Below are 16,257 nucleotides of genomic sequence, written 5' to 3'. Positions count from 1 at the left end.
CACCTCTCCATGGCTCTTTCTGTCTCCCACCTCTCCATGGCTCTTTATCTCCCCCCAATATGTCTCCCACCTCTCCATGGCTCTCTTTCTCTCCCACCAATATGTCTCCCACCTCTCCATGGCTCTCTTTCTCTCCCACCAATATGTCTCCCACCTCTCCATGGCTCTCTTTCTCTCCCACCAATATGTCTCCCACCTCTCCATGGCTCTCTTTCTCTCCCACCAATATGTCTCCCACCTCTCCATGGCTCTCTTTCTCTCCCCCCCCCCCCCCCCCCATATGTCTCCCACCTCTCCATGGCTCTCTTTCTCTCTCCCTCCCCCCAATATGTCTCCCACCTCTCCATAGCTCTCTTTCTCTCCCACCAATATGTCTCCCACCTCTCCATGGCTCTCTTTCTCTCCCACCAATATTTCTCCCACCTCTCCATGGCTCTCTTTCTCTCCCACCAATATGTCTCCCACCTCTCCATGGCTCTCTTTCTCTCTCCCTCCCCCCAATATGTCTCCCACCTCTACAAACACAACACACAAATACTTACTTTCACTTTTAAGCCTGCTTCAGTCCCCCATGTATGCTGAAAACTGGGACAGGAGGAGGAGGGGCTGTCTGTGTGCAGTGAGAAGCCCCGCCCCCACAGCAAGGCAGACATCACACAGAAGCAGCCTCTGCACGGAGCTTCTGCCCGCCCCCAGGTTTCCCCGCACGCAGCCTGCGCCCCCCCTACATAATCTTGCGCCCCCCCAAGGGGGCGCGCCCCCCAGTTTGCGCACCGCTGCTATACACTACACTTACACTATATTGTTTCCCTACATTACCTTTTACATATGACCTATGGCTGTGTATCCAAAATCCAATTGTTGGAATCCTATTGCCTGAATCGTTTGGAGTGTGTAGAGAATCTCTCCTGGATATCAACACTATAAAGCTCTTGGAAGATATTAAACATTGTTCCTGGTCCCAATGGTGGATAAAGGCATTTATTTATCTATATAACTGTGAGTGCATATCTTACCATCTACTCGTTTTATTTATTTGAACATACTACCCTATGATTGCTCTCCTTTTGTTCTTCTCTTCCCTATTTTTTGCGCCTAGGTCATTCTTCAGTATGACCAACCCCAAACTGATGAGACCCATTAAGGTCGAAACGGCTGTCTGTGGGTGGGTTTACTGGTATCTTAACCCAGGCTGTGCTCAAAGCTGTGAAATGCTGCAAGCATAAGTTTATAGGGGACCATGTTATATGGTTTTGAAGCAAAAGGTGACACTGTGTGCTCATTTGCATGTAATTTTCCAGAATCCCTTGCTGCAGTGGAAGCACTGTATGCTAGGTGATAATGGTGAAAAGCAGGGTTGCAGACCTGTCTAAGACATGTGAATGTGCAGGCCAGATAGAAGAATGTTTAATTTGTCAATACGGTAGAGAATGAGGGCATGAATTAGTGTTATAGTAGTTAGGAAACAGCGGTACATTTGCAATTTTACAGAGGAAGAAACCGCGAGGCTTAGTATCAGCATTTATATCAGGCCTGCACAACTTGTAAAGTGGAATGGCCGAAATGCTCCAAGGAAAACAGATTCGGGCCGCACGGGTAAAACAGCATTTATTATTCAAAATTATACTGTACATTTCTTTTATTAAAAGCCCGTCACGGAAGACCAGCACTTTTTCCACCTTTATACCTTCTTGGATCAATCTACTAGGCAGAACAACATTGTTGAATACAATGGTTTTTTTTTGGTGAGACCGCAGACATTCAAAAAATGCACAAAACAACATGTCTCCCCCAGCACCCTTCATCATCATCTCCCCCAGCACCCTTCATCATCTCCCTCAGCACCCTTCATCATCATCTCCCCCAGCACCCTTATCATCTCACCCAGCACCCTTCATCAGCATCTCCCCCAGGACTTTCATCATTATCATCATCTCCCCCAGCACCCCTCATCATCTCCCCTAGCAGCTCATCATCTCCCCCAGTACCTTTCAGCAGTTCCCCTCATCATCAACCACCCCCACCCCCATGCCTACCTGATCGCGGCGGCGGAAGAAGCAGCAGCGGTGGAAGTTCTGCAGCGGCGGAAAAAGCAGCGACAGAAGAAGCGTGGTGGCTGCAGAAGAAGCGTGGCAGCAGGCCACAGCCAGGAGGGGGTTTGGGGTGCGGGAGTGCATCAGTGTGGCAACTGCTGGTGCGGGCTCAGTGGGGGGGGGCAGCGCGTCAACTTCGGGTGCTGGAGTGGGCTCGGTGCGTCACACCACTGGAGCGTGCTCCTACTGCTGCAGCGCTTTCCTTCCCTATTAAGGAAGGGAATGGGAGATTTGAGGGGGCCGTCGCGGGCCGCACAGGGAGTCCCGGCGAGCCGCATGCAGCCCGCGGGTCGTATGTTGTGCAGGCCTGATTTATATGATATGAGGGGGGAAAAGAGAGGGAAGTATTGAATGTAAATCCTAGCCAGCATACTTGCGATACTGGGTGAATAGCAATATTATTATCTGTAATGTAGAAGAGAACAATAGGGCCTGGTTTGGGATGAGGAGCACAGTCATTTGGAGCGTCAAAATAGCCATCCAGGCAGTGATTGCTGATAGGCAGTCTGTGACTTGTGACTGGACCGCAGGTGTAAGGTAACGCACAGACAGATATAGTTAAGTATTATCAGCAAAGAGATTATTGCTGAAGCCAAAGGAGTTAATGATGTCACCCAGTAAGAGAGTATACAGAAAGTAGAGTAGGGGACCTAAAACAGAGCCTTGAGGCACAGCGACAGAGAGAATGATTGCGGTAGAGGAGGAGTTAACAAAAGAGAAACTGAAGAAGTGGTAAGAGAGCTAGGAGGAGAAGACAGAATAAGGAGGACAACAGTATTGAAAGCAGAGGAGAGGTCATGCGGTATTCCTATTAATAATAATAGCATGTCGCTTTACAGAGACATTTTGCAGGCACAGGTCCCTGCCCCGTAGAGCTTACAATCTATGTTTTTGGTGCCTCAGGCACAGGGAGATAAAGTGACTTGCCCAAGGTCACAAGGCGCCAACACCGGGAATTGAACCAGGCTCCCCTGCAGCAATCTCAGTGTCAGTCAGTGTCTTTACTCACTGAGCCACTCCTTCTCCTTCTATTCAATTAAGTCCTCTTTTTTCAGTGTCAAAAAGAATTCTCATATGGAGTTTAAATGTTTTTACTCTTGGGTACTGTAATAAAAATGGCAGGGGATATTAAGTATTTTAAGAAATCTACTACTTCAGGAGTTAATGTTGGATAGAAATTGTGTTAAAAATACAATAATTATTTTTATGACGGGTCAAGGTCCTTCCTATGTGTGTTGATTTAAAAAGAGGGCATAATTGGGGGGGGGGGTATCACTGATGGCCCACTAAAAGTGAAATATGTGTAGTTTAGATGGCTGCAGACAATTGCCAGATCATGGGCTGTCAGCCTCAAAGACATCCTTACATTCTTGAAATATCCCTTGTGCATCACAGAGAGAGAGGTGACAAACAGGTCACCACGTAGCTGGAGGGTTATATTAAAAATAGAATATCATATGATGACATCTATTCTGAAGCATAACGTATAGATATTCGAAACAGTTGCAATTAGACAGATGCAATAAGGGAAAACACTTGATGTTTGAGAGGTGGCAAGGGACAGATATCCATTTGTTGCTCAAATGTAGGAGCAAGCCGGTCAAAATTATTGTATTGTTACATTCAAAGTCACCTGAACCTTTTGATATGACTTACGTGTGTCTAAGTATTATGGCTACAAAGTTATAAGGCCTTTTATACATTTAGTCACTTTTAAAATCCAAAGAAAGGAGGTTTTTTTCTTTCAAGTCGTAAATGTCAACCCAGTAGCTGATTTAAGACAGGGGTGGGTTTTATGTGTGTGTCAATGGAAGAAGGTCTGGCCATAATTGCTGGCATGTTTGAATAGAAAATGAGAATTTAACAGAGGTGTGTTTTGGGATCAGAACACATGAATTCTCTTCTACTCCAGTGACCTCTCTGGGAAAGGACCTATGACAAATAGTAACGTACTGTATATGGATATTTGTTTCTGTTTTATTCTTTTATTTTAACAAACTGGTCTGTATTTATTTAAACTGTATGTTCGTGTAATAAGCTGTTTCTGTAAACTAAGCACTATTTTTATATATATATATTGAAATAAAACTTTAATAAGTAATGCTTTGTGCTCTGAATGAAGTGTTTGCACGCTTTCAAAGCGTAAAGTACATTTTTAGACACATTTTGCTACACCAGATTTTTGTGCATTAAGTGCATAGCTTTTTCTTTAATAAACAGGGACCTCTCATCCCCTAGTGCAGAGAAACAATGGAAAAGGAAGTAGCAAATAACTAAAGAATAGCAGAGAATCTAAGGCTCTGCACGCTCAAGCCATACCCACCAACCCCCCACCCACCCCCCTCCCCTTCTCACTTTCTATTCTTTCTCTTCATCTATCCCTTTCATACCAAACTGGCAAACCCAAAGAGTGGACAAACTCAAGGATATAAATGCATCTGAGGTCATCCTCATCTAACCCATGCAGGTATGGGGAGCCATACAGTCAGAACAAATATGTAAGTTCCTTGATAAGTTAAGTGTTGTTTAACCTGTAAATGCTTGTGACTGCATGTATAATTGTACTTCACTCTTTGTTGATGAGTCGGAAATGTATAAACTGATATGTTGTGTGAAACACAATAAAAAAAAATTGAAACAAAAAAATAAACAGGGACCTTACTGCCTGGCATATAGATACATATTTTATTTGCACATTTCTTGGGTGATTGAAGTGGATAGATATGATTGCAATTGAGTAAGGGGTTAATATTAACTCATTAAAAGTACCTTGTGCAGGAGAAAGGTAAGTTGTCTAGAGTAGCTGTGTGTATTAACCCTGGTTGCATATTGAAGTCACGTGCTCACAAGTTTGTTGTGCATGAGAGATGGCATATTGTGATGGATTGAGGGGAGATATTGTTAATTTGAGGGACCATTGCAGAAGGTGAAAAGTGGGTCAGCTGGATATTAACCCTTGTCCCATATGCAGGTCATGCTCTCACAGGTGTGCCATACGTGACAGGTACTTTTGAAAATTGAGTATCAGAAAGTTCTATCATTTTTCTGACACTTCAACCTCTCTTCCCGCCATCGCTGATGGATGCCTGGTTTTGTGTTCTCTCCTTCTCTCTCCTCTCTCTTTCCCTCTCTCTCTCGTTCTCTCTCTCTCTCTCTCGTTTTCTCTCTCTCTCTCGTTCTCTCTCTCTCTCTCTCTCTCGTTCTCTCTCTCATTCCTCTCTCTCTCGTTCTCTCTCTCTCTCGTTCTCTCTCTCTCTCTCGTTCTCTCTCTCTCTCGCTCTCTCTCTCTCTCGTTCTCTCTCTCTCTCGTTCTCTCTCTCTCTCGTTCTCTCTCTCTCTCGTTCTCTCTCTCTCTCGTTCTCTCTCTCTCTCGTTCTCTCTCTCTCTCGTTCTCTCTCTCTCTCGTTCTCTCTCTCTCTCATTCTCTCTCTCTCATTATCAACCATTCATCTGTCTCTCTGCCATTCCCTCTGAATCAATATTCTCTTTTCTTATATTGTTATATTGGATTTTACTACTGTGATTTTTAAAATGTAATATTTGAAATAGGAATGAAGCAGGGGGTTTCCGTTGCTGAACCCCAATTAATTTCAGCTCCAGAGGGGGGCCCTTGCTTACCTAGATACTTGCCTACGTAAAGGTTGCCGGTAGCAGCTTTAGCTTGGGATCTCGTATTGGCGGCTTCAAAGTTCCTGTGTCCTGCGAGCCAATAGGAAGCCGTGACATAATCTCTTGCAGCTTCCTATTGGCCCTCCGTAACCAGCATCTTTAAACAGCACCGTGATACCGGCACCCCCTACGGAGGTAAGTATCTCGGGAAGCAGGGGGTTCCGAAACTGAAATGAATGGGGTTTAACTCCGGAAAACCCCTGCTTCAGTCATATTTGTATTTTAAATACTTTTATTTTTATTTTTAAATGCCATAGTTGGATTGCACCTTTACACTGTTCTGTAAATCAGTATTGCTGACCTAATGAAGAGAGGAGAAATCTTGAAAGAGCGTCCTAACACAGCGGTGCGCAAACTGGGGGGCGCACCCCCCAGGGGGGGGCAGGAGATTTGTCTGGGGGGGCACAAGCGGTAGCAGAGGCCCCGCGCTCCTCCCCAAGGCATTTAAATTAAATGTGATGTGACGTCACGCGACCCCACAGCGTCATTTGACACAATTGGCAGGCAGGAGAGGGGGCGCGAGACCGTGAGAGGCCAGGCAGGGGGGCGGAGCTTCAAATGTTTGCGCTCCCCTGTCCTAACATATCAATTGTTAGTCCAAATAAAAAAAAGGTAACACCTAATACTGTTACAAATGAACTCTGATGGGCTACACAAGTACAGAGAAGCTCCGTATTATAACCCTCTGTAGCACATTTTTATTTCAGGCATTACACAATTTATTCCGCACAAATATAAAATGCTGCTATCAGGGAGTAATTGTAAGGAGTGATTTCAGAACTAGGAATATCTATGATTTCCACTTAAAAATATACCATCTATTCATGCAATAGAACAAATCATTGTCTAGCACTATTCTCAATGTGTATTTACAAATATCAGTAAACAAAGTTACTCCTTAAAACATAAAGTTGGAAACCATGGCAACAGTTATATCACAGCTTTCAGCTAAGGGAGACCTTTGCAGCAATTAAGGTTGAGTTAAGAAATTGGTTTATTTGTTTTCTGTAATTGTGACATTACTTTGTCATTTTCTGGATTGACCTACACAATGTTCTTCAAAACAATATTTGCAAAAGGATAATTAAGCAAAGGATTACTTTGAGGCATTATTTCCAAAGGGGAATTCTCATCTTTGCCACTATTTTAATTTGGTTGAAGTAGTGAAAATTGCATTGTTTGTGTAGACATAATGATGATGAAGAGTAATTACACTTAACCATTCTGTGCCGAACAGATCTGCAAAACACTACAGCATGTCACAACGCTTTGCAAGCCCACGGAGGTTTGTATTTTGCTATTCTGTGGCAGTGGCAGGATATGCAGGCAAGTGATAGGGAAACACTGCTCGGCTGAAGCCTTCTTTATCTAAAATCCACTTCTAGCAAAATAACAACTTTATTTTTACATCTTTATTAAGCAGTGCTATTCCTTAATAAAACACCTTCCCTATACTCCTCGGGACATAAGTACTGAACAGTCTTTTGCCGTAAGGACCCTTCCAGCACCGGAAGACACCTACAGTCTATTCAAGTGAATGGGCTGTAAGGTTTTTTTACAGCGCCAGGTGATATCTTGTGATAGAAGATTGCTCTTTTGGTCCATTCAAGTGAATGGAATGTAAGGCGTCTTCCAGTGCTGTGTCTTTTTCTATGACGGCACCTACTAAATATTTTGTCACACCCCAATACAAAATACTTAAACTAAAATGTAAGACCCTTAGGGCCCTATTCAATATGCTGTGAAATCATCTTCCTCTTGCTCAGGAAGATTTAAGCCGCATGAAAGTATGTGCACTATACATTTTTTTCGAGCAAGGGCAAGATTACTTCACAACATACTGAATAGAACACAATCAAAAGTTAGACACAAAATATCAAGAACCTCTCTTGGAGCCTAATTTTGAATAAACTGTAACTGGATGACTGGATGCTGTTTGTCATAATAAAATAAAAATCTATTTAAGGTAAAAATAATACCTCTGATGGCTAACGGATGTTACAAGAGAATTCCAAACTATGCAGACCACTAAAATCCCTTCTTCAGGCGGAGTTATAATAGAGCCTAAAACATTCATTTAAACCAGGGATTAATAAAGTAATTGAACGTATAAATACCACCATCTAGACTGGATGACTATTAATTCATGGTTTAAAGTAACACTTCCTCTGTCCCTCTCTCCCCCCTCTCTGTCATTCTCCTCCCCCCCCCCAACCTCAGTCATTCCCCTGCCCCTCCCTCTTTGTCATTCCCTCTCCCCTTAACACACACAAACACACACAGGACCAGGGCCGCCGACAGGGCGGTGCAGCCGGGACTACTGTCCCTGCCCAGCCTCCCTGCTGGCAATCTACAGTTTCCTCTCTGCATGCAAGATGGGCCCTCCCCTTTTCTGGCTGCCGCCCCATCCCTTACTTCCAACAGGGCTGAAGGGCCCTCCCCTTTGCTTGGCCCCCCATCTATCCCTCCATTCCACAGCCCCTTTGGCGGGCCAATGCAGGCCTGCTGGGCTCTCCTGTGCAGCAGCCATGCTGCTCCAGCAGGGCCTTCCAAGGGCCACAGGTAAGCCCATATGCCTTAGGACCCCCTTATACCTTCCCCCAAAGTGTGTGTATATGTGTGTGTTTGGGGAGCGAGGCTAATTTGAGTGTGTGTTTGGGGGGGGGGGCTTATTTGTGTGTATTTGGGCAGGGGGGCTTATTTGTGTGTGTGTTTGGGGATGGGGCTTATTTGTGTGTGTGTGTGTTTTGGGAGGAGGCTTATTTGTGTACTGTATGTGTTTGGGGAGGTGGGCTTATTTGTGTGTGTTTGTGTGTGTGTTTGGGGAGGGGGCTTATGTATGTGTATCTGTGTGTTTGGGGACGTGGGTTTGTGTATGTGTATGTTTAGGGAGGGGGGCTTATTTATGTGAATTTGGGGAGGGGGGCTTATTGCGTTTCTATGTGTGTGTGTGTTTGGGGTGGGGGGATTATTGTGTTTCTATGTGTGTGTGTGTGTGTGTTTTTGGGCGGGAGGGGTTATTGTGCGTGTGTGTGTGTGTTTGGGGAGGGGGCTTATTTTGTATGTGTGTCTGTGTTTGGGGGCTTATTGTGTGTGTGTTTGGGGTGGGGGGCTAATTGTGTGTGTATATTTGGGGCAGGGGGCTTAGTGTGTGTGTGTGTGTGTGTGTGTGTGTGTGTGTGTGTGTGTGTGTGTGTGTGTGTATGTATATATATATATATATATATATTGGGGAGGGGGAGAAATAGATGGGGAGGGACAGGTTGGGAGAGAGGGGGGAGGAAAGGGTGACTGGGGAGTGTAAGCCGGGGGTGAGAGCGAGGATGTGTGTTGGAACGCCAACTTCACGTGGGGGGGCCTGGTGGAAACTTTAGTCATGGGCCCAGGGAAAAGCTGTCTGCGGCCCTGCACAGGACAGCCACAGAAAACACACACAAGGACAGAGCAGAACACATTCTGACACACACACCCTCACTTCTCTGGTCCACGCTTTTCCTCCTCTGCTTTGCCCCCGCCCACAGGCTCCTTACATCTCCTGCTTATTGGCTGCTGCTGGGTAATGCAACCAATCAGGATGGAGGAAACTGTCCAACTCTTTCCCTGCTCTGGGAAATCCCCCTTCAGCTATAAATCTGCCGCACCCCAAATTCTGCCGCCCTAGGCTGCCGTCTAATTTGCCTAATGGTAGAACCGGCCCTACCCAGCGCCCAGGCTCAGATGTCAGTCCCCGTTGGCTGCCATGTTTGTCTCTTATGTGTCAATCTCCAACACTTGAAGCCTTTAATTCCTCCCTATGCTACGGAATAATATTTGCGTATTATAAATAAAAGTTAATAACATCGTGACTTACGGTACTTCAAGCTGCTTAAATACATCTCTTGATACACAGACCCCAAAAGTATGACAGAGAAACAAACACTCTACAAAAAAAAGTCCATCTTACCCTGAGATCGTGAATGCCGTACCCTTTGCGAAGGGTTATCTGGAAAACTTCAAGCGAACTGAGAAAAGCTGCTAAACGGCATAAGCTCTGCTTGCCACTGCCTCCGACCCCAACCAGGAGCGCGTTACCATTAGGGAACTCAAGAATGCGGCTAATGCGACAGCTACAAAGGGCAGGAAAAAAAAAGCAAACTTTGACTTTTATCTTTTACAGCTTCTTTTATTTATTCATTTTATAACCAGCATCACCGAGGTCTGCAGTCAGGTTAACCATCACAGGTGATTTTTCATTGTTAGTCCAAGAAAAAAAACTAAAATAAACTGTCACCTAATACTGAAGTACTCCTTTTTCGCAATATTGGAGCTGAATTAAGTAATTTAAAAAGACAAGGTGTGCCATGTGGAGCAAAAATATTATTTGGTTCAGAAGAGAAGAAAGAAAAAGGGGGGTAAAGCAGATACTTTTCTGTGTTAATTGGTGTTGTAAACGCAATGTTTCATCCTTGCAATTATTAATTATATGTATTCATTGGAATTAAATCTATAGACACATTTGTTGGTAATTTGTCTGTGTGACATATTTAGCCAAAGCAAATCGGACAAATGCACAAATGAAACATTAAAACCCAGAAGTAAAGCCTTCCAAAAATGACACCCCAGTATATGCATGGTGAGAAATATAGGGGGAGGCAGTGAGCTGTAGAATGCAACAGATTACTGAAGAATTTCTTCCCAGCCGTTAACTCTATCCATTGCATCTTTCTTCCTTTGACATTTTAACCTCATAGTACTGTAAGTTTTCTTTTTATTTTATCACCCGTGAGCTGACTTAATTACCCTTTCAGTAATGTCAATGCTATGAAAATGTGCAGCGTAAGCACTAATATACATTAAATAGGACAGTCATATAGTTCTACGTTATAAAGGACTGGTTGATTATTTATTTTCCTGTTTACTCCTACTCTCACATCATATATAAATATATTTCAGATTGTATGATCTGCGGAGCAGGGAGTTTTTTTTCCTATTGTCTAATTTCTTTTTATACATTAATATCAAATTCCCTGTATCTGTTGTAAAGTGCTGAGTAGACTGTGGGCGCTATATAACTAAAAATAACAAGTGATTTTCTTTATTGGCTAGAAGGTTGGAAGTTTTTTTGTCATCTTTTTCACCCACCATAACTTAATTTTATATATATGTAACCCTCTTTCCTGCTGACTAGACAGGCTACTGATGCTGTATATACCTGCTGGCTCACCGAGATCTGAGCCTCCGCTAACTGGGAGCCTGGGGCAACAATAGTAAATGGCAGTGCCTCCACTTGCCCAGGATCCCCTAGATGTGAGATTCCCCTGGACAAGAACAATAATAACAAACCCCAAGTATATGTAACAGTTTACTATACATATATATACACGTTGGGCCTAATAACACATATGCATGAAATAACATTAGCGAACATACACACTTATATGGCAGTTATAAGCTTGAATGACATATACACATACAAGAATGATATAGCTGTATACCAGTAGTTCAGAGTGCACCCACTGTGCAAGTGTCCCTTCCCCACCATCGTGTGCACCCCACACCGTGTCCAATGTACTGGACCTGTCCCTTGATCACTTAACCTTTAGTGTCCCCAAGAAACCCACCCCCCAAGGCGCGATCAGCGCCTGTAGGTACCGGTGTTGGTGCACTTTATAATAATACCTGCCGGGCACTCCAGCACCCGGTCGCTGATACTTCAAAAAGGATCCGCAGATCCAGCGTCGTCTCTCACGAGTAGTTCCTCACTGTCAGGGAGGTCTCTCACAAGGCTTGACTCCGCAATGCAGTCTGATCCCAAACTACAGATCACCTTGTAGCTCAGGAAGATGCTGTATCCCTGACTGCTACTATCAGTAAATGGTAAAGTCCCTATCTAGGGCTGTTCCCTGCAGTGCCACAAGCTGGTGGTGACTCCGGGCCTGCGCTGGGGCCTAGAGGAATATTCTGGCCTATGCAGTGGGTCACTGACCCCCTGCACTATGCACCTCCTCTCCCCTTGCCTCCCAGCACCAACTGACACCAACTGCCTGTTTTCTCCAGCGCGCGGAATGTTTCAGAATCAAAGAGCAGAGAGTTCTGACAACCCCATTGGCTGCTGTGACCACCTGGTATCCCAACTCCCTGAGGCTCATGGGACTTGTAGTCCCACACAGAGCCTTCCCTGGTAATGGCCGCCGCTGGGGATGCTCCTATCTAAAATGGCCGCCTCTCCTGTATCACTGCGCATGCGCAACTCTATCTGTAGGGGCCGCCGCAACTATCGCGCTACTGCGCATGTGCGAATCGCGCATAACATAGCGGCGCCCTGAGCCAATACCTCTGGGAGTCCCCGGCGCCGTGGCTGCCCCGGCAGCTCCCACTAGCACCAGGGTAAGAAAGGGTGGTACCGGAGGACCTGGCTACATCCTCCCCCTGGTGGAATCCAACTTCCCCTCTTGGGAACGTATACCAATGTCACTCATATTTACACAATAAAAATGCATATATATTAATACAACGTATCACTTGTATACTCTACATGAGATTATACATGTTATTGAACATTACAATCACAGATCTCACTCTACTGCGAGCCTCATAATGGGGTGTCCCGAATTGATCATGAGTAATTCTCATGGGAGGTTGACCAACTCTTTGACTTCTGCGGAGCTGTTCTTCAGTCACTTCCTCTGGAGAGTAACTAACCTCACTTTGTAACTCAATCTCTTTCCTTGAGGGGCTCGGTGGTTCAACACAATCTCTTTGAGGCACAAAGCATGGGCTCTGTGGATCTAAGGGCTGACTCACTGGAGTCACCTTATCTGACTTTTGACCATGAGGCCCTTTACCCGTAGCTCCTTCGGGAAGTGCCCCTGAGGTCGGAAGGCCCCTTTGTGAGGTTCCCTCCATAGAGTACTCAGGGTTGGTATTAGTTACAGTCTCTGAACCAACCTCTGTTAAGTTAGGCTCCCCATCTAGGGAAGCAGCTGCTATTTCCGGCTCTTCATCTCCTACTTGAGGTATAGGAAGTAGATGATTTCTATGCCAGACCTTTACCCGGCCTTCTGAGTCTTTGATACGGTACACCGGGAGGCCAGGCATCTGTGACTCCACCTCAAATACACCATCTCTCCAACGGTCGGCCAGTTTATGCTTCCCGGGAACGCCCAGATTGCGAAGAAGGACAGCATCCCCCAGACGAATTTCCTTATGGCGCACTTTATGATTGTAGCGTCTCTTATTACTCGCATTTAATTGAGCCGAAGCTTTCTCTGTCAACTTATATGCCTGCTGCAAACTGTCTTGTAGCCTTTGCACATACTTAAAATGCGTACTATTGGATACCCCATCGGTAGATATTTGTAGACGTACATCCACTGGTAGCCGAGCTTCTCGTCCAAACATCAGAAAGTAAGGCGTGTATCCAGTGGACTTATGGCGGATGCAATTATAAGCATGTACCAAGGACTCTACATGATTACTCCATTCAGTCTTCTGTGAGCCCTTTAGGGTACCAAGCATATTGAGCAGCGTTCGGTTTAACCGTTCAGGCATAGCGTCCCCTTCTGGGTGGTAGGGTGTCGTCCGGGACTTGGTGATACTCAGCAACTTAAGCAGTTCTCGTATAAGATTACTTTCAAAGTCCCGGCCTTGATCCGAATGCAATCGATTTGGTAGTCCATAATGAATTAAATACTTCTCCCATAAGACTTTAGCTACAGTCACCGCCCGTTGGTCTTTAGTAGGGAAGGCTTGGGCATATCTGGGGTAGTGATCTGTGATCACCAGTACATTTCCGATGTCTCGAGTGTCGGGTTCAATACAAAGAAAGTCCATACACACCAGATTCATGGGTCCCAAGCTTTTCAAATGAGCCATGGGCGCCGCCCGGGTGGGTAGAGTTTTTCGTTGTATACAGCGTGTACACCGCCTACAGTGTAATTCCACAGACTCCCTCATTTTGGGCCAAAAGAATCGATCATGAAGTAGCCCAAAGGTTTTATCGATACCCAGATGACCATGATCATCATGTAACGCTCGAAGGACCATTGGTTGTAGGATCTTAGGTAGGAATAACTGTCGTCTATCCGGGTAGTTGTGTTACGGCACTACCCTATACAGTAGACAGTTATCGAGTTCGAACTTGTTAATTTCTTTCACCAACAAGGCTACCATTTCTTTAGGGGCTCGTTTAAGCAACGATGGATTATTTTGTTGGAGAGCTTGACGGACTATCCCTGCCACTGGGTCGTGAATTTGATATTGTACCAGATCCTTCCAGGCGATAATTTTATCTGGAGTGATATCCATCCCGTCCGGGTGATGGTACGCTTCTGGGATAGCCTTTGATTGACACCCTAAAGAATCCACTATCCTCAATTCAGAGAAGGCAACTCGGTCTTGCACCACCGCTGCTATGGAGCACAATGCCCGTACTCCTGGTCCCGGAATTTCTTCCCAAACACCCTCATCAGGAGTAGGATTTAATCCTGGTCGTCGAGTTAGGGCATCAGCGCCAATGTTCATAGGCCCAGGCTTGTACTTAAGGGTGAATTGATAATTTGAGCGCGCTGCTAACCAACGGTGGCCGGTAGCATCCAACTTAGCAGAGGTGTTGATGTATGTCAAAGGGTTATCAGTCCTAGCTTCAAATGTGACCCCATACAAGTAGTCATGCAGCTTGTCCACAATAGCCCATTTGAGGGCTAGAAACTCCGACTGACATAGGCCACTGGTCGAAGTCCAGTATCGTATTTCTGATGCAACACTGCTCCTAAACCGTTAAAACTGGCATCCACGTGTAGAATATACGGCCGCTCAGAGTCTGCATAGGCCAGCACAGGGGCCTGTGCTAAGTTTCTCTTTAACCCCAGAAACGCCTTTTCGCAAGCTGGAGTCCACTTATCCCCGCAGGGTGCTTGAGTGGAAGCTGCTTTCCGACCTGTGTCTTCAGGGTAGATTTTGAGAAGGTTGTTGAGAACCTTCGCATTGCTGGAATAGCCTTCCACAAACCTTCGATAATAACCGCAAAATCCTAGGAAGGATCACAATTCCATAACGTTAGCGGGTCGCGGCCAGTTCACCACTGCTTCTATCTTCCCCGGATCAGTAGATATTCCTTCCGCAGAGACAATGTGAACCACATAGGTCACCGAGGTGCGGCAAAACCGACACTTATCCATCGACAGCTTGAGTCCTTCCGTGCTTAGTCGATCCAGCACTTTTATCAGCCGCTCTTCATGTTTCTCCAGCACCTTCCCGAACACTATAATGTCATCCAGATCCATTCTCTGGGGTTCATATCCCCAATCGTCTTTTCCATTAGACGCTGGAAAGTGGCTGGATCACCTCTCTACATTGGCATTAAGAATCGCTGTCATTTGTTCATAGCAAAGGGTTTGCCATATTCTCTCTATTATCCTTTGGAGGGTTGGGGCTGGTTTTCCTTAGCAGCCGCTATGCAATTGAAGAAGAAAACAGGTGCGCAAATCTCATCTTGATCTTGGTCTGAATCCTGTGTCGGGAGCTGCATTCTCTAAGGACAGTATACTGTTTATTGTTATTTTGGTTTAAAGTGGTGTTATTTGCACTTGATTATTTTATCACTACGGCCACTATGCAATGTATGATTTTTTTTTTTAAATAAGTCAAATAACCGTTTTACTACATTACAAAATGTGTTTTTCATAACTGATTCCAGTTAAACAGCCACCAACTCTGTAATTCCCTGTATGTCTGTTTCGTTGCAAGAGGGCCCAATTATCAATACATTTAAGAAGTTCTTGATTATGTTATCTTTCCATTTTATGAGGTAGATCAATGACAGAGAAGCTGACATGCAAGATCTATTTTTTTCTGTTGTGAAAATGATTTACTAGATTTTTCTTAATCTACTTCAATGTTTCATCAGTGAAATGGTTTATTGCTATATATTTCTTTACCGGTCCTAAACGATTAACATGTCAGAGCGGTTACGCTGACACACTCACGGGCCACTGGCCTGTTTATAATGTTAAATGCAGTTTTTCACTCTAATAATTTAATGGAGAAATGTCCAATCTGAATGACACACTGGATTCTGTTTATCAAAGCACCCGGGCAGCAAATTGGGAATAATACTGGTTAAAGGGGGAAAAAAGAACCAGATTTCATTTTCTATGATAAATATATTGTTTTTGTTTTTTAAATCCAAGGCGTGATAATAAATGGCTACCTTATGCCACAAAGACTAAAACCTCAAAGGTCAAAGGCCAATTGTATTCATATTTGTATTTGGTTTAATATTATTTGTGAAAAAATGTATAACTTCTAATCTTTAAAGTTGGAGGCTTAATAGTAATATTTATTTTATTTAAGTATGTCTATGTAAGGGTCTTGCCAATTATAATGAGCCGGGGACCTCTCGATCAGCTGGCCATGGTGCTGCTCTACTCAGAGAGACTTAACCACTCCCTGGGCTGTTGGATGTCGATCTGATGACGTACGAGCACTCGTAGACGGAGAGACAAACGCACACACA

The 16,257-nt window shown here is 44.7% G+C and overlaps 1 protein-coding gene across 1 annotated transcript in view; it reads right to left on the bottom strand.

Moving 5' to 3' along the window:
- Nucleotides 1-16,257, bottom strand: part of LOC142499998 (dynein axonemal heavy chain 11-like) — a 362,984-nt gene that overhangs the window by 185,542 nt on the left and 161,185 nt on the right. The window contains exon 52 of the mRNA XM_075610053.1: nt 9,706-9,868. Within this exon, the coding sequence (XP_075466168.1) occupies nt 9,706-9,868 (163 nt within the window). The remainder of the gene's footprint in view (nt 1-9,705; nt 9,869-16,257) is intronic.

Source organism: Ascaphus truei, chromosome 7 (assembly GCF_040206685.1).
Source record: "Ascaphus truei isolate aAscTru1 chromosome 7, aAscTru1.hap1, whole genome shotgun sequence".
Lineage (NCBI taxonomy): Eukaryota > Metazoa > Chordata > Amphibia > Anura > Ascaphidae > Ascaphus > Ascaphus truei.
Note: the sequence above shows the minus strand (reverse complement) of the source record. Positions and strands in the feature narration are given on the sequence as shown.